The sequence below is a fragment of the Penicillium alfredii genome (assembly GCF_028826965.1).
Source record: "Penicillium alfredii strain IBT 34128 chromosome Unknown utg000001l_segment0_segment0, whole genome shotgun sequence".
NCBI classification, from domain to species: Eukaryota; Fungi; Ascomycota; class Eurotiomycetes; order Eurotiales; family Aspergillaceae; genus Penicillium; species Penicillium alfredii.
Genome location: NW_026622698.1, coordinates 408578 through 428857, shown reverse-complemented (window position 1 = coordinate 428857; position 20280 = coordinate 408578). Strand labels below are relative to the sequence as shown.

Sequence of the window (20280 nt, the reverse complement as noted above, 5' to 3'; positions counted from 1 at the left end):
CTTTAAATATATATTTTTAGGTTTAGTATAAGAAAGGGTTAGCTAATATCTTTTTTCTCCTATATCTATCTATTATAAAATATAATTCTTACCTTAAAATATTAAATTAATAAATTAATATATTATATAATATTTAATAATAGTATATTATTAAAAAAGGTAAATAAATTATCTATCCTAATTAAGAAATTTATACTAAAATAGGTCAAAAATAGGTTAACCTATAGGCGGATCAGGATTTTATTGACCCGATCTATAGGTCGTGGGTTTAGGTCATGGGTCAAGATCTTTGACCCATAGGACGGGTTTATCCATGTCTACTTAAGGGTATAACGCTTATATAGGAGCTTATTATATAAGCTCCTTATCTTCTTAATTATCAGAACTGTCGATCGAAGGCCTTTTATAAGTATCGATTAGATCTTCGATTCTAGTATAATAATATCACTACTAAACAGAAGTATACTTTGCTATAGCGTAGTAAAAAATAGAAAACTAGTAAATCAGCAAGAAATACGAGTATTATTTATTAGCTTCTATAAAAAAATATAATATTTCAAGAATATAATAGCCCTAGATACCATATATTTCATACTGTGACCGATATTATATAAGCCAATTACAGCACATACTACTGAGAGCTAAAGGGGGTCCCCCTGACCTGTTTTCTGCAAAGATTCAACTTGAAAATCAGCGCCTGATATCTCAGACAGCGAAGTTCCTTGATATCAGCCAGTGGCTCCCTGCATCATCAAAACCTCGAGGTGCTTTTCCGATCGAATCGGAGAAAGCCAGGCTTATTTCCCATAAGTCCGGACAGTGTGCGCCTCTTGGCGCGATGTCTATCTCTTGAGTACCATGACCCGAACGCTGTGTGAGATCATCTCGCAAGAGATCTGTCACCATCCAACGCGCATGGACGCACAAAACCACTGGAGCCTCGGAATCCCCCATTGCAAACCAGCAACGGCTCTGGCAAAAACCTGCGCAGAAGCGATGTCGCCGACCGGCATGCGTGGGCCGATGTGGGGAAAAGCTCCCCCGCCCTGTCGGTGACAGACCCATCGCCAATACCCGCCCACTCTTTTTTTACCTTCTTCACCTCGCATAACTCCGGTTGAAGTTGCATTGAACGATTCTGCAGCATGGGCGAAGCTCCGCTGCCCACTGAGACTGTGCTCGTGGTCTTTTACCAGGCCATGCCCGAATGGCTGATCGAGGATATTCGGCGCAAGTTCCGTTTCGCCGATGTGGCTATTCATCGATCCACGCCGGGTGTGCCGGTTCCAAAGGGTGTGTATCTGCTGTTGATTATTTTTACGATTTTCTCGGTTGGTGAATGCTAATGTCGATGCAGAGTTGTATCACGATGCCACCATTCTTGTTACTTTCACCGATCTCCCCGACCTTGAAGATGCGATCAAGTCAGTACTTCGGAAAAGTCCCACTCCACTTACTTCTTTTTTGGACTTTCCAACTAACTTCTTGTAGCCTCAAATTAATCCATACGGTATCCGCTGGTGTGGATCATCTCCTGCAGCACCCAGTCTTAAAGGAGAGCAATATCCCAATCACCACGAGCTCCGGCATCCACGGACCGCCGATTGCGGAGTGGACCGTCATGAACTGGCTAGTGTCATCCCGAAAATATGCCAAGATGTACGAGTCGCAAAAGGCGCATCGCTGGGACGACAAGACCGAGTATATGCAAGGCATGCATGACCAGGTCGGCAAGAAAGTGGGGATCCTGGGGTACGGCAGTATTGGGCGACAGAGTAGGTTGAGTCCCGTTCAACTTACAGCCATATAGTCGCCGATAGTGAGAATCAGATAGCTGACTGCACAGTTGCCCGCGTGTCGCATGCCCTGGGCATGAGCGTCTACGCCCACACAGCATCCCCCCGACCAACCCCAGAGTCTCGCCACGACACCGGATTCATCGTCCCCGGAACAGGTGACCCCGACGGCTCGATCCCGGTGTCCTGGCACCATGGAACAGACCGTGAATCCATCCGCTCGTTCCTGGCACTTGGCCTCGACCATCTCGTGGTTTCCCTCCCGCTGACGCCTCAGACGACGCATTTGCTCGGAGCCGAAGAATTCGCCATCCTCTCGCACAGCTGCACCCACCACACCAGCAAGCCATACCTGACCAACATCTCCCGAGGCAAGGTTGTCGATCAGGATGCTTTGGTTGCTGCCCTCCAGTCGGGGCTGCTTGGTGGGGCTGCTCTCGATGTGACAGACCCCGAACCGCTTCCTAAGGATCATCCTCTCTGGGAAGTGCCGAATGTGCAGATTAGTCCGCATGTTAGTGGAGTTGGTAAGGAGTATTTCCCGCGCTCACTGGATATTGTGAGGTTGAACCTAGATCGTATGACAGAGGGGAAACCGTTGATCAATTCATATAGACGGGGTAAGGGTTACTAGTTGACAGCGTTTGTAACTATCGCAGAAGTAGTAGAATAGACAGGTTTTGGAGTTTTCTCAACTAATCCACCTTGGGTAAAAATATCCGGGCAGCCCAACGGTTCATTCATCGTTTTTTGAAAAGAGAAAAGGCAAAGCAAGGATCATCTCCACGCCACGCGAATTGAGCGAAGCCAGTGCCGGATCAATTGCTGTCAGAACTGGGTATACCCCAACAAAAACCCTACGATGAACCAGTTCTGAGGTCACGGCGTCGCCAGGTCATACAGAGAGAGCTAGAGGCTATTCTTGCTTTCGAGCCACTCATTCAGCTGCGCAAGGTTGGGACTCTTCTCAAGTTCGAAGCGCAATTCTTGGGTTTCTTCATTCAGGCTCGGAGTCGCCATGAAGCGTAGGAACAGGTAATTGACCAGGGGCCCAAGCAGGGTCACAGGATTTCTTGAATCCGCGAACCCAAATAGTCCAAATGAGATGTGAGCAAGGGTTTCACCCCAGTATCTGGAGAGCAGTCAGCATATCACTGTCAATGGTGATCTCATGAAAACAATGGGAAAAGGAAGAACTGAGCTTACATCCTGTCTCAGGGACGCGAGATCCAAGTCCGACACCCGAAAAGGTGTCTCAGCAAACCCCGAGAAGGATCATTGTCGCACTGACAGGTCTCCTCCTCGAATTGAAGTTCGATCACAAACTCGCAGCCCCATCCGGTAAAGAAAGTACCGATCCCGGCGACATGAAGCGCATGCACAACATTGGCGCTCAGTCCCACGGTATTGTAAAAGACATGGATGTGACGGTTAAAGCAACGGCCTCTAGAAGAAAGAGTTTGAAGAATGCAAAGGTCCAAAACCCAGAATTTCATTTCGAGGCATGATAGCGGGGATTCTCACCACCTCGGAGAAGAGATTGACGCGCGATGCTGCCAAAAGGAAGCACACCCCACGTTGTTACTTGGCTGAGCAGCAATTTCTGTAGGTCGGTACGACAAGGCAGTCCTGTTGAAGGTGAAAACAAGCGCTGGTATGTGGTGAAGACTAGAGCCACGGGCCAGAGCCAGTCCTTGACCTCGACTCTGTTTGTTGCCGCAGCGATGCCATAGGCCACTGTCTCGAGGCCCACATAGAGTACTAACGACGGAGCCAGCGTTGACTGAACAATATCAACCTCTTCAGGTCTGACATGGATGTCAAACTCCGGGGACCCTAAGAATGCAGTGCAAACTGATCTCAATACCAAGCCCTCAATCATGGCTGTGAAATGGATGGGACGATGTTGAAGGTGAGTAGTGAGAAGTGAGAAATGAGAAGCATTGACGAAGTGCGTGGGTTTGGAGTTGCTCCCACTGCTCTTTCCCTTTGAGAGTACGGTCGATGTCAACGTTACGTGAAATCGCCATGCCACAGAACTGATAGAATTCCAAGTTTAATTCAACTCTTGACTGAGAGTGTATTTCGAGAAGTTCATTGTGATTGGGAGCGTGAAGTGAAGTGGGCGAGGTCCATGTGAGGATAGCTTGATATTGTGTTGCACTGCTTTGCCAGGTTCGTGAGTATGCTCCGAGTACAAGTCCCCATTCCATTCTCCAGGACTGTATTAACGCCCTTGACAATCAGCGAGGCAATCAAGGGTATCCGATGTGGTTGAAGGTCAACTGCGCGTGGCCGCTCATCGCGCAAGCGCAATTAGTAATCCCTTTCACCACCCGTGGACGGACGCCATCCCCAGCAGCTTCGCTGCTTCATACATCGCATCAAACCCCACGAATGTCGCTATCGAGTTTTGTGGCATTCCCTTGTGTCAGCGCTGGCTGCCATGTCGCGATCTCAGCAAACTGCCGAGACGATGCCACCTTCTCGAAGGAAGCAGATCCCCGGCACCGATGTCTTGAGTTGGCAAATACCTGAGACTCAGGCAAAGAAGCCGCGAATTCGCCGTCCTATGACAGCATGCGAGGCGTGTCGCTCTGCAAAAGCCAAGTGCAATGGGCAGCCAAGCTGCGAACGATGTACCGATCGCGGTCTTCATTGCATATACACGCATCACAGAAATGGCAATGGTGATCAACTTGCTTATGCCGGAGCCAAAGTAACAGCGATGACATCTTCAAACAACCAACCAACACCCAGCATTACCACTGCATCACCATCTTCAAGCCACATAGCCCCAGGCCCGATGCCAGTTGATCTGACCGGCGATATCTTTTCCGCGACTGGTAGTGGTGGAACCACCGCTGACTCCGCGCCTACTAATGATCAAATGGATCCCTGGTGCGAGAAGACCTTTCACCAGGCACTTGAGGAGTTTGACTGGGTGTTCCCAGAACCAGCTATGGGCCTTGATGTAAGCTGCCCATTGCATATATATACCTGGCACATTTTTGTAACACAGATTTCAAGAGGCTTGTCGATCCAAACCATAATGATCTCGACTTTCTATCACATCCCACAGGGGTGCCGACCCCGTCTGGAAGCAGCAACGACAGTGCGAACTCAGCACCCCTATCTAATTCAGGGAACACACAACACCCAACTTCGCATTCTGCACCCAATTGTCCATGCCGAGCAAACATAATGCTCCACGTCCCCAAAATCGAAAGCGCAATCCAAGAAAAGCCCAAACCACGACTAGACGATATGTTTAAGGTCACAGGCGACGTGATCAGGAGCTGTCTCGAGTCAACCCGTTGCGGGTGCCGCCTGGGTCCCGTCGACCTAGTCTGCATCATGACGGTTTTCGAGCAAACAGCCGTCTGCTTCGACTACATTGCGAAATCCGGGTTCGACGGAACCGTCAAAGTGGGGATTGGCAATTACTGTGTCTCGCTCAAAGACGACGCCTCTTTAAAACGCACTCTGGTCTTGGATCTCGTCTCTCAGGCCAATGTCTTCTTGGACTCCTTAAGCGCGCTTGCACAGAAGATGATTGCGTTGCAGAATGAGCCTGGTGTCAAATGCATGGGCCGATCGCCTGCTTGTTTGACCCAACTCAATTTCAATTACCTGCGGGAGGCAACTGCGAGCTTTAAGAGACTTTTTCGCCTGATGACCGAGTTTTTTGAAGGGGAGCATTCCGATACTCGAATACAGGCGGGTGACTATCGTTCGAGTGTGGCCAACAGTTGAATTATAAAGTATGATGTTTCTTTTATCGAGGCTTTCTTTAGGCCAGCGTCCAAAAGTCGAGTCGTTGTATTTATCTTGACTCCAGGGTCGTGCATCGCTATCTCGGAATACATTGATGGATCACACACTTCTCCGTCTGATATGAATATCTTGGATGTGGAAGACAAGATGTATGACTTCGACGTTCCCCCATCTCTTTGCAACCTCAGTCAAACTGAACCGAGAATCTCTCCCGCCACTCCTCGCCATACTTGCGGAAGAGGAGCGACATAACTCCCAAGCCCAGTGATATAAATGCAAGAAGGGAATTACCCCAGCCATAGCCCAATTTATTATACAAGGGAAGACCAACGAGAGGTAGGAGAGCCGCCGACAGACTTCGCAATATGTTGCCGGCAGCAATTGCACTGGCAGCGTACTTGGTGTATGCGTCGATCATGTAAACATTGAATGGTATCTTGACAAAATAAAGAACCAAAATCAGCAGATGAGGAAGAGCTGGCGATGATTGGAATACTCACGAAGGTGAACATAACCCCAAACCCAACCAAGCCGGTTGCAACAATGGGTACGGCGCTGTCGACATGCTTCTCTGCCGTCCAGCCATAGATAAAGAAACCAATGGGGATTGCAATGGCGCCGTATATCAGAGACTCTAGACGGTATCTAAATTCGTGCCAGTGTCATTAGTAAAGCTTCAGACATGTTAGAAAGAAGGGATAGCACCAGTTCCATCAAACTTACTCAGGCTTTGCTGCTCCATGCTTCTTGGTTAGTCGCTTGTGTGTTCTGTCATTTGCAACGCTGGCGATGCTGAGCGAGATCAAAAACCCAATGGCGAGGCCTAGGTACACCAAGCCGAGTCTTCCCTCTCCAAAATTATACTGGCCCTCGAAAACAACAGAGAAGGTGGAGAAAAGAAGATAGGTGAAGCCATAGACAACAGCATTGTACACTGCTAGCCCTGTCACAACAGGACAGAATAAAAACATTTTCGCGGGACGACTGATTGCTCGCTTTAAAACAGTGCTGACTGGCAGCTGACGTTGACCTTTTGCGTACAATGCAGGGTTGCCCGTCGTTTTGCGCAGCTTCTTAGCTTTCCGCTCGAGAATGACTGGGGCGTATGTTTCCGAATATGTGAGCGCACAGATGAGTCCCATGCTACCATTCTGGCAAGTAGTGTCAACAAACAGTCGCTCGCCTTCCACACATCCAAGACCAGTTTTCACTTACCACAATAAGCAACAACCAGAAGACCCATCGCCAACCCGCCGCCGCAGCTAAGAAGCTCCCGGCGACAGGACCCACGGCTGGACCAAGCAGAAAGCCCATGGAATACATAGACATTGCAAACCCCCTGTGGTTGGTTGATACAAGGTCGGAAATTGTCCCTCCTGCATTGTTGAGAGAACAAGACGCGGCACATCCCTGCAAGAAGCGCAATACTACCAATCCACCCAAAGACGGTGTTAAAGCACACCCAATAGAGAATGCGCAGAATCCAATATTTGCACAATTGTAGATGACGCGACGACCGACGACTTCGGACATGGGGCCCATAAGAACGGGGCCTACGCCGGTTCCAAGAAGCTAAGTATTATCAGCCATGTATTCGATTCAATTTGTGACTGCGCGATACAACCTCGATGGTAACAACCAAGGTGCCGATCTCCTCGTTGCTAGAGTGAAACTCCTTTAGGATTTGGGGTACCGCAGGGGCAACGGCTGAAGAGGCGATCGATCTAAGACCGAGTTAGCAGAATGTATCTTATTGCGAATGCTGGCGAATTGAACTCACGTCGAAAAGACAACACATGTAATTATGCCGACAAGCATGCCTCGTCTCCAGGCAGGCCAATTGCGTGGGTTGTGAGGATCGTCGGGGCCATCCCAGTCTACTTCATTCGAATCGGGTGGGATTTCACTGCCCGAGGTGGATAGTGACGGACCTGGTTCGACATCATGTGTCTTCTCGTTTGTGCTTGTAGTTCCTCTGCTCATTCTGGAGTGTCGAGTTTGCTGTACACTAGAGGTTCAACGAGATGTATATATCCGAAGAAGCGATGGAAATTACCTGTTGCCCCTTATTGACCGGGCCCTCTCTTTTTGATCATGAGCAGTAACAGAAGGAAAGAAAGAGAAACTTCAGACTTGTTTCAAAGAAATATAAAATAGTCAATCCTCGAAAAAATGGTTTGCTCACCAGGACGGAGAATTCGGAAAACTACTTCCCTTTTAGGCAATGGATTCTCCGGCGTGGCCTATGCTTACCGTCGATCGAGAAATGTGCCCACTGTGTTCAAACATCATCTCTGTCTACGGGTGTTTAGAATCCCTTGCTAGGTCATTAAATAAGGGGTATATCGTGTTCTCCATCTTGGTCAGCAGAAAGAGGGATGGTGGTATGGGCCCTCTAATTATTAGCCAGTCTTCTACCTGAAATTGCAAGCTTCGTTGAAGGGATATGATGCCATAATATTAATAAAGACACAATAGGGGTATGATGTGCGCCAATATTCGATATATAACTTTGAACAAAACAAAGACACAAAACATAAAATCATATAGCAGCCGAGCTCAATCGATGCACTTCAATCTCCACACTCGTCAGAGTTCCGTAGGTGCTGGAATACCACGGAAGAAAGATCGATCTGCCATTCGGGTGATTGCCATGTGTCTCTGGTTTTGTACTGCTCGTTGATGATGGCTGCCAAGCGTCGACTCCATAACGGCAAGAGAGCATCGACATGAGACGCGGATAATGCCCCGTCCTCAATTCCACATTCAGCGTATAGATCATGTTGCATGGTATGTTGAAAAGCACCCGATATATGAGAGAAATCCGCTGACTGGGGCAAGCAGATTTTATGCAAATCGTGGCCCTCGGGTATCTTCTCGAACGGCAAGCGGCTAGTCTGAATTCGCCGAGCCTTGGAGCCATCTTGTGAGTTTTGTTGGGCGTGGTGGTGAATCAGGTACGCTCGTGGATCGTGTGGAGAAAGTGACATCCTGGAGATGGACTCGGTCGTGAAATTGCGCTCGGACGTTAATGCTGCTTTGGCGGCAAGATAACGACTGCTATGAAGCGAGCGTTGGCTGGGATGTCCAATCTCAGAAACCGGCTGTTTGTCCCGGTTGCCTGTGTGCGTGCGGCGTCGTTGCATTGCCTCCTTCTTGCGCTTTTCGAAGTCAAGCGCCCTCTCCAATCCTGGATAGGCTTCGGTGTTGGGTTCTTCGCGTAGACTGGCCGCCCATTTTTCAAGCACTGGGAAACCTCGGCCACTATTTATGGATTGTGAAAGATGAATATTCGGATTAGAAACTGCTGACCGATCGCCTGGCGAAGGATCTTGCGTCTGTGTGTCAAACCTCCCCTGGGAAAGCTGAGATAAAGGGACTTCGTTTTCTTCTCCCATGGGAGTATCTTCCGCGGTATCATGACCGAGGGATGCTTGTGTGGTTTTCAGAAACCAGGTATCGAGAGCCCCGTTTCCATATCTTTCCCTATCACGCTTCCTTGCGGCACTTCTGGAGCTGTCTGGTGAATCGACCCGGATAGATGACTCGGCAGGCTCTGGGGGTCGCTGACGACGTCGCACCGGTGATGTGGATGCAACCCTCGAGGTCGGGGGACTGGGCAGCTCAGGGCTGTGAGGGTTTATGTTATTGGAAGTAGTTGGCCCGGGCCTTCTTGGTACGGGTTCTTGTGGGCTGCCAGTCAAGAAGTTCTGAGGAGTGGTACTCGATGGAGGGACTTGTTCCCTACGTGGCGTGGAGAATGATGCATTGATTCTGGTGATGGACCATGGATTGACGAATTCAGTATTTCGTTTCGACCCGGCGTTTTGGTGAGGATTAATACTTCGGGGGGTGTTACTGCTGAGAGAATTCACAGAAGAAGTATCTGGAGAGTGCGAGCACCTGTGCGAAACAGGACTGGTCAGAGTTTGATCGACCGCATCATTCGCTGATTCTTGGGCCAGGGCAGCAGGTTCAGGGCGACGCTGAGCCATTAATATTTCAAAGCCAGGTTTGATAGTGGCAGCTTGTGAGGATATTCCTTTCCTCGCATCTAGGGCGGGCTTGTCATGGCCCTCTATCTCCCCATAATGGTCGCGGAAAAGACGTTCTGCCAACGACACGACTAAATCTCGATCCGCAAACAAGATATCATCTTTAGCTGGCTCAATATTGACATCGTACGTTCCTCGGGGGCACTGAAGCTGGACGCAAAGAAAGGGATCGGTGGCCGATTTGGACACACCGGCTCTTGACCCAGCAGCACGCAAGTAGGACTTGAACATCTTAACAACATCATGTCCGATCCCTCTGCTAGTGGATAGAGGTCGGCCATCGACGCTGAAAAATTGGCCGACGTTGTGCACTTTGACGGGGTCTATAACCGTCAATGACTTTATGACTGTCAGTGCGTGGAACATGACATACCAGTGTCTGATTTTGGGAGAAATGCAACCAGCTGGTAGAATTTCTTATCTGAGGGCTCACCATCCCCAATTTCATTCGCAATCGAGGCCTCTTTGATCATACAGCTGGATGATATTTCCGTGCCGACAATCTTCATGGCTGCGTCCGAGAGGGATGCAGTTGCGCCTGGCGCGTACATCCAATTACCATTTTCGTTCTTCGCCTTCATAACCTTCAGCGAAAATCGCTTTGAAGGTTGAGCCATGGCATATGCTTGCAGAAGCTTTTTGATCCTCGCGAGAGTTTTGGCGGCGCTCTTGAGCACGGTCTGCCTGCGCACGGGGATGTGTTTGAGTAAGTCCGTGATACGAACAGTCGTACCAACAGGATGAGAAACGCGTTGCGTCCTAAAAATGATTAACCAAAACTCCCACAATCTCGACAGAAAAATTTACTTACGCAGTCAGTTCTCCATCTCTTCCATACTTGAGACATGACCCAGCGACTTCGGAATCCACACGCGTGGTGATGGTGACACCTCCGGACAATTCCGCAACACTGGCCAAGGCTTCACCCCGGAATCCCAGCGAAGCTCCCCCAATCGTCCTAAGGTCATCCACAGTCTGGATTTTGCTGGTGAAAGTCCGCTTGCAAACATTTGGATAATCCTCGGACGAAATGCCGTGACCATTGTCTTTGAGCTGAATTACATCGACGGTATTCTGTGACATTTCAACCATCACCGACGATGCAGAAGCATCTAGGGCATTATCGACAAGTTCCTTGACAACGGAGCATGGATCTGAGATGACCGATGCGGAACCAATCGCTCGGATGGTCGTTGGGGGGAGGGCCGCGATCGGCATCCTGGTGGTGAGAATCAACTTTTCATTGCTCGAGCTCTCTGCAGCCTCACTCTTGGCTATGCAACTCTTGCTTCGGGTAAATGTCCTTGAATATAGGGTGTTGGATGAAGCATCATGGAGGTGCAAGGTGAAGCCGTAATTCCACGCACACCGCCTTAGTCATCCGTCCAGTAAACAACACGTCCGAGCCGACGCCGCGACTCGACGGCTTCTCCAACCGGCGAGGACGAGGACGCTGAAATGTGGAGTGAATTCTCAGTGTCAAAGCTGGCAATCCCTGCCGTCAGTATCCTGATCGGGTTCCTCGCGTACACGTCGCAGTACTTCTTCCTGCACTTCAAGTCTGCACCACTCCAAAAGAACGAGGTCTGGGCGATAAATATTTTCGCCGCGTGCATCTGGATCTGCTACTATCGGACGTGTTTTGTAGACCCGGGCCGTCTTCCCGCCCAAGACTTGGGTGGTCCTGGCCCGACGCTCTATCCGGAAGACCAGGCTACTGGGCGACAACGATGGTGTCGTAGATGCGAGGCTTGGAAACCGCCGCGAGCTCATCATTGCAAAACTTGCAAGAGGTTTGAATGTGAAAGGACTAAGTGATCTGATATCTGTGCTTACATTTTCCAGATGCATCCCCAAGATGGACCACCACTGTCCTTGGACCTCCAATTGTGTCTCACATTTCACATTGCCGCATTTCATGCGCTTTTTGGTATATGCGGTTGTTGGAATGTCCTACCTCGAGACCCTGCTGTTTGAGCGAGCGGCAATTGTCTGGAAAAGCAGAGACCTCCCCAGCGTAAGTAGATCGACACTTATTCTGTTCGCACTTGCTGATGACCTCAAACCAGTATCTCGGGCCGTCTCTGTGGCAAATGATTCATCTATTTATTCTACTTGTTGCAAATAGCTTAACGGTATTTGCGCTTTTTATTCTGCTGGTGCGGACTATCTGGTCTCTCGGCTCCAACACCACTACCATCGAGTCGTGGGAGATTGAGAGACATGCCACCCTGGTCCGACGAGCTCGTGTCCTTGGTGGCTTTCTCGAGGGCCCTGGAGGAATTCAAATCCGGATTAAGAAGCAGGAGTTTCCGTACGATATCGGCATTTGGGATAATATCAAGCAAGGAATGGGCGGGAGCTCGAATGTCAGCCTACCATGCGATGTTCCGTTTTTGAGCTGATTGACTGACTTTTTCAAAGGTTATTAGCTGGCTCTGGCCACTTGCCGCCACCCCCAATCGTCAGACTGGATGGAATTTCGAAGTCAATGGATTTGAAGGTGAGCTCCTGTTATCCCTCTTCTTTCTTGACTTCTCGTGGTGTCCGTCCAGTTATTGATGATGCGCACCAAAGACCCAAGTGTTTCTTGGCCTCCACCAGATCCCGATCGGATTCCTCTCCCGGCTAGGCCATCATTGCCTGATGAATCCCACACGCCTCAAACGTACGGGTCGGCGCGAGAGGAGATCGAAGCTTTCAACCGCCGCAAGATGCAAGACTTGGACCGTCCAAAATTCTACTCAAACGTCCAGCGCCGAAAACGCTTTCATGATCGCTATGAACAGGGCGAGGATGACGAGAACAGCGACGAGCAACCATCTGGGCCTACGTATGGCGACGGCGCTGACGAAGGCGAAGAATCCTGGCGCAATGCTGAGGGAGAACGGCTACGCGATTTCGGTGTCGATGAGGATGTGGAGTTCTATGATGAAGAAGAGGTGCCGCTGGCAGTCCTGGTCCAACAGCGCAGGCAGTAGCAGCAGTCATAGCCGAATCTCAGATATGGAGCTTGCAAGGGCAATGTATTATACAACCGGGGCAGCTATGTATATTAATCATTCAGACGTTCTTTCATGAATTGGACCTAGCAATTCCTGGGGAGCTGAGATCAAAGGTTTCCCCTTGTATCTACCGACATTTCTTTTCCGGAGCCAAGGCGCTTCGAGACACGCCTGTCAAAGGGGTCGAATTTTTCCTCGCGTATCCGACCAAAGTTGACACGGTACCATGCCACCGCCCGCTCATCGGCGCAGTTATCAAGAATATCATTGTTGGCCTCAACGTACCCTGCCATCATAGATATCCAGGCTCTCAGTGACTATCCCCAAGCTGAAATCCGAGACTTTTCGTCGTGATCATCAACTGCTGCCTTGACAAAACTTTCAACTAATGCAGGCTCAAATGGTTAGACCAGCTATATATGCTGGCTGAGTACCAAGCACGGGGCCATCGTATTGCTGGGCAACGCTTTTGAGCGCTGCACCGCCATGACACCAACAGCCCTGATATATATTGTAGCAGGATCGATGGAGTTTAGGATAGAGTGACGAAAAAAATATATTGATCTAAATTCTCTCAAAACGGCCTTATGCCCATCGATGACCCGAAAAGAGCCCTAGCATGGAGTTGTAGTCGAGTATGATGGACCCCTACCTCTCTCTCAGATCTTCTTCGCAATTCCTCTCAGTCGCACATAGCCCAGCCACTGGCTACCGTCTTCATCGTGGGTAACCACTGTTTGGAGCACATCGCAAACCTGCCGAACCACGACATCGCGCTTGTCCTCAGCCAGAGTCTCCAGGAATTGCGCGCCCATCAGCCGCACCCAGCCTTCCAAGCCCCCATTTGTAGAAGTCGTCAGCTTGGTCGGGCGGTACTCCAGCTCGAGGTGTTCAACTTGGAATCCCACTTGCTCTAACGCGCCCTTCATCCAGGTTTCCGAGGGGAAAAACCAGGGACTTGTTTCTCGTGCCGTTTCAATGGGGATTCCTTGCTGGACCAAGGCGTAGATGAAAGCGGTCTTGATCTCGGCGATATTCCCATGACCACCCATTTCAAAGACATACACCCCACCCGGTTTCAGGCTACCGTGAATGGCGCAGAGAGTGGACATACGCGTGGAGTCATCACGGAGGATCCAATGAAGCGCAGCATTGGAGATGCTGCTCAAAGTCAACATGTATATACTTAGATCGGCATAGAGGTCATTCCTTACACTTTATCCCAGGATCCATCTACAATGGATGTGTCCTTTTCCAGATATCGACAATCGACTACGCGAAAGCTTGCTTTGGAGCTAGCGTAGTCTTTGTTGGCGGACTCGATCATGGCGGGCGACGAGTCAATACCCAGCACCGAGCCCACGGCAGGCAGAAAGTTCTCCGTGAACTTGCCATCACCGCAGCCGACATCGAGGACTTTGTCTGTCGGTTTGGGATCTAGGTATGTAACAAGCTTCTGGGCTAGTTTAGGCACGAACGATGCAGAGGTGGCATAAGCCTGAATTGGAGATTAGCGTGGTAGAAAGACGGATGGTTCCAAGTCACATACCTCGGTGGACCAGTGGTCCTTGGTCGTTTGCTGGTCGGACGACATCGTTTTGTACAGCAATTGGGCTTGAATGCGGAGAAATCGGAGTCGCCTCGTCGGGATTATTTCAGTGTGCTGCGGCGAGTGCTGGATCGGGTTTAAAAAGTGATGTTTAAAATTTCAGAGGCACAATTCTCTTGCTCTTGATTCAATCCACTGTGTCTGGGAACTGCCTCTTTATACCTATGAGTCCAGCATGTAGAGTGAGTGTTGTTGCGATGTACAGGCGGCCGATATCGGCACCAATACCGCAAGGCTACATCGCCTCAACTACACTTCAAATGACTCCTACATCGGAGCCGATATTCCATCATTTGAATACTTCTGTGGCAAATAGGAGTTCGAGAGAAGAACTAAAATACATAAGCAAGTCCACATTCACAGTCACTCGTGGTGAGAGAGGGCGTTGCTTTCTCTAGGGCTGAATCATTAGTGGGTTGGTTTTGGCCCGTAGATTTTAGAAGGCGCAATACTCTTAACGCGATCAAAAACGTCGAATTTGACTCAAAATTCCAAAAGTGGGGTGTAGCGGCAGCAACGAGTGGAGAAAAGGATCCCGTTGTATTCTTGTGGTCCCTAGGAACGAGTTAGCCGGATAGTTCTCCTGACAGATGAACACAAGAGACCCTGGCAGCACTAATTATAGCGCGTAAATTGGACATGCACATCTGTCCATGTTAGGAAGTCATCGGCATCGCGATGTGTCCAAGTGCTCAAGTGCTTTAACTCAGCTCGCCGATCATGGCTGTACACGAACCCAGCCCCGAGAGCCTCCTTTCCTCGGCATCATCCGCGTATTTATGCGGGGAATACCCCAAAACAACTCTGCATCTTTAATTTGGATTGCCATTTTGCCATGCCCTCAACCCCGGATAGTCGATCTACCCGCGAATCCACCCAAAAGCATGCTCCAAATCAAACGGGCACCGAAATCACTCGCTCGGGATGGATTCTCTGGCTTGTGGGTTTCTACGCCATCCTGGTTCTCTTCTCCTGGGCCATGATCTGCTTACTCGATCAACGCCCCGTCACCACTACAAGCTATCAAAAATACCCAAGCACAAAGGGTATATCGAGAAGTACATGGAATTTATGGAGCAGCAGTCAGCCCATGCGAGCCAAGTACGATCAGAATGAGCGGTGGTATAAAGCCATTCAGGTCCTCCAGTCTATTGTGGGAGTTTTGACCATTCCAGTGACATCCGCTGTGTGTTCAAGTGCTGTAGTGGTCTACCTCCAATGCCGCACAGATGGATCGAAGCCCAAGATCACCCTGCGTCAGTTGATGGTTCTAGCAGACAAAGGATGGACGGATATCTCAACATACTTGCGAATCTCAACGCAATGGACGCGTTATGGAACCCCATTTCTCGCATGGGCATTGGCTCTGCATTTTGTTGGCGCGATCATTTCTCCACTTCAGCAGGTCTTCTTGTCAACTGAAGTTGTGAAGACCCCAACAAACATCACCGCCATTGGCCAGCTGCTCGACATACCGAACAAATTCGAGAATGGTTTCCTTCCTAAACTGTCAATCATCCCCATGACCCAGAAGTTGCTCGCAAGCACTTCTGCCAAAGACGTCCCATCACAGCTTTGGGCGAGAGAGATAGCTTGTGATCTCACACATTCAGATCTGTGCTCTCAAATTGGACCAAACTGGGCAGATTTATCAATATCCCCTGAGATCTTTTGGGCACAGCTCCCCAGTAACTACAGCACGGGTCTCATTAGGCAATATCTTCCTCGATTCAACTCTTCGGCTCGATATGATTACGTTTCAGAGAGGGAGTTCCCTCGCGGCTGTGATTCTGAACATGGTACATTATCCCTGAAACATAACCATACGTTATCCAATTCAGCTGGCACAAAGAATCAAGCCCTGGAATTTTGGGCACTACACGCATGCATGCCAGGGAATCAGCTCTCAACGCCATGGAAGAATACCCGCGATCGACAAGATTTTGGGGAGGCTCTTTATCTAAATATCACCATGTCCACGCATAGCAAGGATGGATTATTGGCCGAGGACAAATCGACGCCAACGTCAATCTACGCTCGAGTGATTGTCAATACCACCGCGGGATATTTCGAGCTGCCGAACTACATGAACGGCCAAACTGCTGGTTCACTTCTGGAGAAGTTTCCATACGATAAATGTGATGCATATTGTGATGTACAAGAAGTTACCGGACCATACAAGTAAGCCCCCTCCCCAAAAGACGTCTTCGACATTACAACCGAATCCAAATTGACGAGAGTCTAGAGCAAAAAAGAAAAAACGCGAGCAAGAGGACCTCATACCTGCACAAACGGACAAAATCGAGGAAGTTCTCAACAAAGGCCCTCTACTAACAACGACCCTTGCCCTCTTCGGACGATACTCATGGCTCGAGACGGCAAACCGATTCGACACACTCTACGGCTTCCGCAATGCATCGCATGATGATCTGAAGATTGTAGCGGACCTCGTCCCAATGGGAAGGATTATTCGAGGACTCCAAGCGCCTGCGTCGCACAACGAAGAGCCAAACAGAGATAGCAGTCACACCGGGATCAACGACGGTGTTTTGTCACAGGAGAGCGACTTTCTCGGCGACAAAAATGTCTACCACGAATCCGACATGTTCTCGAACATCCTCACGTGGCTTGTCAACTTCCGACCCAGGAAGATATCCACCGACGAGAAAGATCTTTCCTCGGAAGAGGTCATGGCAAATGCATTCAACATCGCATCGTATTTGGCTAATATTGCGTGGATCACCGATACACAGCAGATGAATGGCAGTCCTACCTTGAGCGTTCTTTATGATAAAGGCGCAAACTCTCGGAAGCCTTCTATCTCGCTTGCGGGCATTGTCGTCGTGTCGGTTCTGATCCTTTTTCATTTGATTGGACTCTTCCTGACAGCACTCTATGCGAGCTGGTTCCCTCGTTGGACGACCGCGCTCGATGCGTTCAGCTTGTTGAGACTGGGAGGCTCGATTGGCGAGCATGTTCCGCTTAAGATCTCTAGGAGTGACGATCAAGTCAAAGTCTTGGATGAACTGCCTGGTTGGGTGGGCTGCGCTGCCGGTGGTTCCCAAAGCAGGAAAATTGGCAGTGTTGAACTTGGAGGACCAGGGCCTTTGAGAATGGGTTCGATCTGTGGAACATATGAAGGGTCTGCCTTGAGGGCTCGGAAGCCACAGTCAGAGACTAAGAATGGGATGCTTCCTAAGGTCTCGGTCTGAGGCTGGATAGTTCCAATATTTACAATATCCTCTGGCCTGAATTGCATTCCACACAAAAGACTTGGAAGTGGAAAACACTAATAATAAATCTAATGCCGTGCCAGTCCTGGCTATCAACTAGATAGTCACTTCTTCTAAGAGCTATATTTTGTCAGCTATACTTTCATTTTCATGAATAACTTGTTTACGGACAAGCCAGGCTCTCTCAGCTGTTCATGTAGGGCCCAATGATATTACGAAAGGTCATTCTGCTCGTTCCTATTCTGTAAGACCTACTAAATTGATCACTAGGTGATTCAAAATGACCCAATTCAATTTTGAAAGAGATAATCCAATTTTTATGATCATATTAGGGTTATGCTCCGACACGATATCCCCCACAAGACCGCTTTCCTGGGCCGGGGTCCACATTTGTTTAACGTGACATTCAGAACTGGTAAGTTCCACCGGCTATGCTGCAATCCTGACACACTTCAGTCCCTTCATCTCTCTCCCCCTCTTTATTTATCATATCCGCAAAACCTGGCCTCATATCCCATATTTAAGATTCAAAATGCCTTACACCGGTCACTGCAACTGCGAAAGTATTCGCATCACTCTTCCGCAGCAACCGCCCAGCTCAGTTGTTTGCCACTGGTCCGATCGGGAAACGCCTTGACGTTCGCTCCATTTGCTGATATATCCTGCACAGCGATAACTGCAAGCGAGCCGGCGGTCGTAAGTGGAAAGATATTCTCAAGGCTTAACATCAGCTATACTCACAATCCACTAATTATTATAGCTTTCTCGGTGAATTATCTTGTCCCCCTTGATGAGATATCCTTGGAAGACCCTTCGGCGTCACTGAAAAGCTATGACTATAAGAACCCTTTGAGTGGAAACTTCGTCAAGGTAAACTCAAGGAGGGCAGTTTTGCATAGAGTGTCCTATTCTGGTCCGATGAAATGCTGATTTCCTGTCTTTGTCAGCGCCATTTTTGCTCTGCCTGTGGAAGGTATCGTATTCCCATACGCGAGACCATGTATTCTCAGCTAATACCTATGATAGTGCTGTGTGGACGGCCACCCCGATGACTCCCGGAAAGGTCTTCTTGAAGGCAACCCTGTTCGACAGCATTTCTCCATCGGGTAGCGAGGTGTTTGGCGAGAAAAGGCTGCCATGGGTGAACATTGAGCAGCAGAGCCAGTGATACATTGACACGGAAACTGCTGGAGAAGCTCACTTAGGGGTTTAAGCTTAAGCATCCCGGCTTACCCAAACGAAATGGAATGGAGCGAGTAGAAAATAAACAAAAATTGTCAACTGCAATCCCTGACTCCAAATTAATGGCAATTGGCCAATTGATCCATGTGCAACATAGCCAGCCTATCCCAATACATACTATCTTTGAATTTCGAGAAATCAAGTGACATTGGGCCATTTTCATTGGCAACGTATTCCAACATGAAGCCACAGAATGATGCAACCAGCCATGGGCAATTGTGATTGGTGAGAATGGACCCATTTGCAACGGTGCAGTAAACAAAACCCGCTAGAAGATCGCAAGTATACGCATTCAATTCTCCAATTTCAACCTCCTCTCCCAGCCCACAAAATGGTCTGTCGAGCTGTCCTTGAGGCGGGAGAGCGCGGGGCGACCGATCCCCGTTGAACCTTCGGCTCCAGCGGATCCGGGGTTTTCCCCGACAGACACAACCCCAGTTCCCTGCTTTTGCCCTTTGACCGCAACACACTGCAGCCCACAACATACCACTTCCCCCAGCGACAGCGATGCCAGACGCCCTGTCGCACCGTCTCCGACCATGACCGACCCGCCTGGTCAACCCTCCGAACCTGGACGGCCCTCCACAGCCGTCGTGAGGGAATCCCGCCCGACCCCCGCCCGCGACAACAACCCAGACGAGCGCGAGGCCCTCGAGCTGCATGAGATACAAACTCGCGAGGATAACGAGCTGGACCTCTCGACACCGTCGGCCTCGTCGGGGGAGGAGTATCGCATCACGACCCGTCGGACTACGTCGCGCGCCGGTCACCGGCGCGCGCGCGAAGATCGCAAGGGTCCCTGGAATCGGATCTGTCGGTTTTGGACGCACCAGGTCTCGTTGATTGTGCCCCATAAAAACAATCGGGATCATCTTGGTGAGAATATTTCTACTGCTGTTATGCCTGGCCTCATTGTGCCCTTCCTGCCCCGGTCGCTTTTGGCAGTTATTCTGGGTTCGGGTTTGCAGAAAGCAGTTGATCGTCTGTGCTAATTGACTGTCTCTCAGCCTTGGAACGAACTTTCCTCGCCTATATCCGAACCTCCGTCGTCATTGCCATGCAGGGGGTCCTGATCGCGCAACTATTCCGACTCCAGCGATCAGAGTCGGAGGCAGACCGGCTGAGATTCCACGATGTCGGCATCCCGCTCTCCGTGGCTTGCCACTGTGTTGCTGTGCTGATTGCTTTCATTGGGTCCTATCGATTCTGGAAGCAGCAGGGCGCTATCTCGGTAGGGAAAGTCTATGCGGGAGGATGGGATATCAACTCCGTGGGAATACTATTGTTTGCAGTATGGTTCGACGTATTCATCCACAAAGAATATCGCTGACATGACCAACAGGTTATTCTCACGACGTTGATTCTTTCCATTGCCATTATGGTCGAGATTGACCTCAACCCGTCAAAAGTGCTCAGGCGAATATTGCGTCGGTGACCTCTTCTTCACAGTAACACGTCCACTTTGGAATGAAAAAAATCATAGTTTCATTTTGAAAGCATTTACTGGTTCATTTGAACAGCGTGCTCAAGTCCTTGGCTCTCGATTTCAGAAACGTTCGGTGT

General features: G+C 49.6%; 10 protein-coding genes across 10 annotated transcripts; 5 read left to right on the top strand and 5 right to left on the bottom strand.

The window, feature by feature from the left end:
• Positions 1–1145: 1145 nt before the first annotated feature.
• NUU61_000160 (D-isomer specific 2-hydroxyacid dehydrogenase family protein) lies at positions 1146–2430 on the top strand (the record flags this gene model as incomplete). Its single annotated transcript, XM_056650744.1, has 4 exons — positions 1146–1293; positions 1358–1424; positions 1492–1775; positions 1847–2430. The coding sequence occupies 4 exons, from the start codon at positions 1146–1148 to the stop codon at positions 2428–2430; spliced, it is 1083 nt and encodes a 360-aa protein (XP_056515594.1).
• A 275-nt stretch (positions 2431–2705) lies between these two features.
• NUU61_000159 (DUF1295-domain-containing protein) lies at positions 2706–3292 on the bottom strand (the record flags this gene model as incomplete). The annotated part of the gene is made up of 2 exons (XM_056650743.1): positions 2706–2928; positions 3084–3292. The coding sequence occupies 2 exons, from the start codon at positions 3290–3292 to the stop codon at positions 2706–2708; spliced, it is 432 nt and encodes a 143-aa protein (XP_056515593.1).
• NUU61_000158 (uncharacterized protein) lies at positions 3289–3678 on the bottom strand (the record flags this gene model as incomplete). Its single annotated transcript, XM_056650742.1, has 1 exon — positions 3289–3678. One exon carries the CDS (start codon positions 3676–3678, stop codon positions 3289–3291), a length of 390 nt encoding a protein of 129 aa, XP_056515592.1.
• A 924-nt stretch (positions 3679–4602) lies between these two features.
• Positions 4603–5552, top strand: NUU61_000157 (uncharacterized protein; the record flags this gene model as incomplete). Its single annotated transcript, XM_056650741.1, has 2 exons — positions 4603–4770; positions 4827–5552. 2 exons carry the CDS (start codon positions 4603–4605, stop codon positions 5550–5552), a joined length of 894 nt encoding a protein of 297 aa, XP_056515591.1.
• A 205-nt stretch (positions 5553–5757) lies between these two features.
• On the bottom strand, positions 5758–7556 carry NUU61_000156 (MFS transporter; the record flags this gene model as incomplete). Its single annotated transcript, XM_056650740.1, has 6 exons — positions 5758–6009; positions 6074–6218; positions 6297–6724; positions 6789–7145; positions 7195–7297; positions 7354–7556. 6 exons carry the CDS (start codon positions 7554–7556, stop codon positions 5758–5760), a joined length of 1488 nt encoding a protein of 495 aa, XP_056515590.1.
• A 590-nt stretch (positions 7557–8146) lies between these two features.
• On the bottom strand, positions 8147–10846 carry NUU61_000155 (putative DNA mismatch repair protein; the record flags this gene model as incomplete). Its single annotated transcript, XM_056650739.1, has 3 exons — positions 8147–9951; positions 10002–10387; positions 10440–10846. 3 exons carry the CDS (start codon positions 10844–10846, stop codon positions 8147–8149), a joined length of 2598 nt encoding a protein of 865 aa, XP_056515589.1.
• A 240-nt stretch (positions 10847–11086) lies between these two features.
• pfa4 (putative palmitoyltransferase with autoacylation activity Pfa4) lies at positions 11087–12609 on the top strand (the record flags this gene model as incomplete). The annotated part of the gene is made up of 5 exons (XM_056650738.1): positions 11087–11421; positions 11474–11645; positions 11698–11997; positions 12053–12131; positions 12206–12609. The coding sequence occupies 5 exons, from the start codon at positions 11087–11089 to the stop codon at positions 12607–12609; spliced, it is 1290 nt and encodes a 429-aa protein (XP_056515588.1).
• Positions 12610–13292: 683 nt separating this feature from the next.
• Positions 13293–14227, bottom strand: NUU61_000153 (class I SAM-dependent methyltransferase; the record flags this gene model as incomplete). Its single annotated transcript, XM_056650737.1, has 3 exons — positions 13293–13794; positions 13848–14131; positions 14183–14227. The coding sequence occupies 3 exons, from the start codon at positions 14225–14227 to the stop codon at positions 13293–13295; spliced, it is 831 nt and encodes a 276-aa protein (XP_056515587.1).
• Positions 14228–15077: 850 nt separating this feature from the next.
• On the top strand, positions 15078–17454 carry NUU61_000152 (uncharacterized protein; the record flags this gene model as incomplete). The annotated part of the gene is made up of 2 exons (XM_056650736.1): positions 15078–16423; positions 16488–17454. The coding sequence occupies 2 exons, from the start codon at positions 15078–15080 to the stop codon at positions 17452–17454; spliced, it is 2313 nt and encodes a 770-aa protein (XP_056515586.1).
• Positions 17455–18007: 553 nt separating this feature from the next.
• On the top strand, positions 18008–20152 carry NUU61_000151 (uncharacterized protein; the record flags this gene model as incomplete). Its single annotated transcript, XM_056650735.1, has 5 exons — positions 18008–18090; positions 18502–18639; positions 19217–19698; positions 19725–20008; positions 20060–20152. The coding sequence occupies 5 exons, from the start codon at positions 18008–18010 to the stop codon at positions 20150–20152; spliced, it is 1080 nt and encodes a 359-aa protein (XP_056515585.1).
• Between the last annotated feature and the right edge of the window lie 128 nt (positions 20153–20280).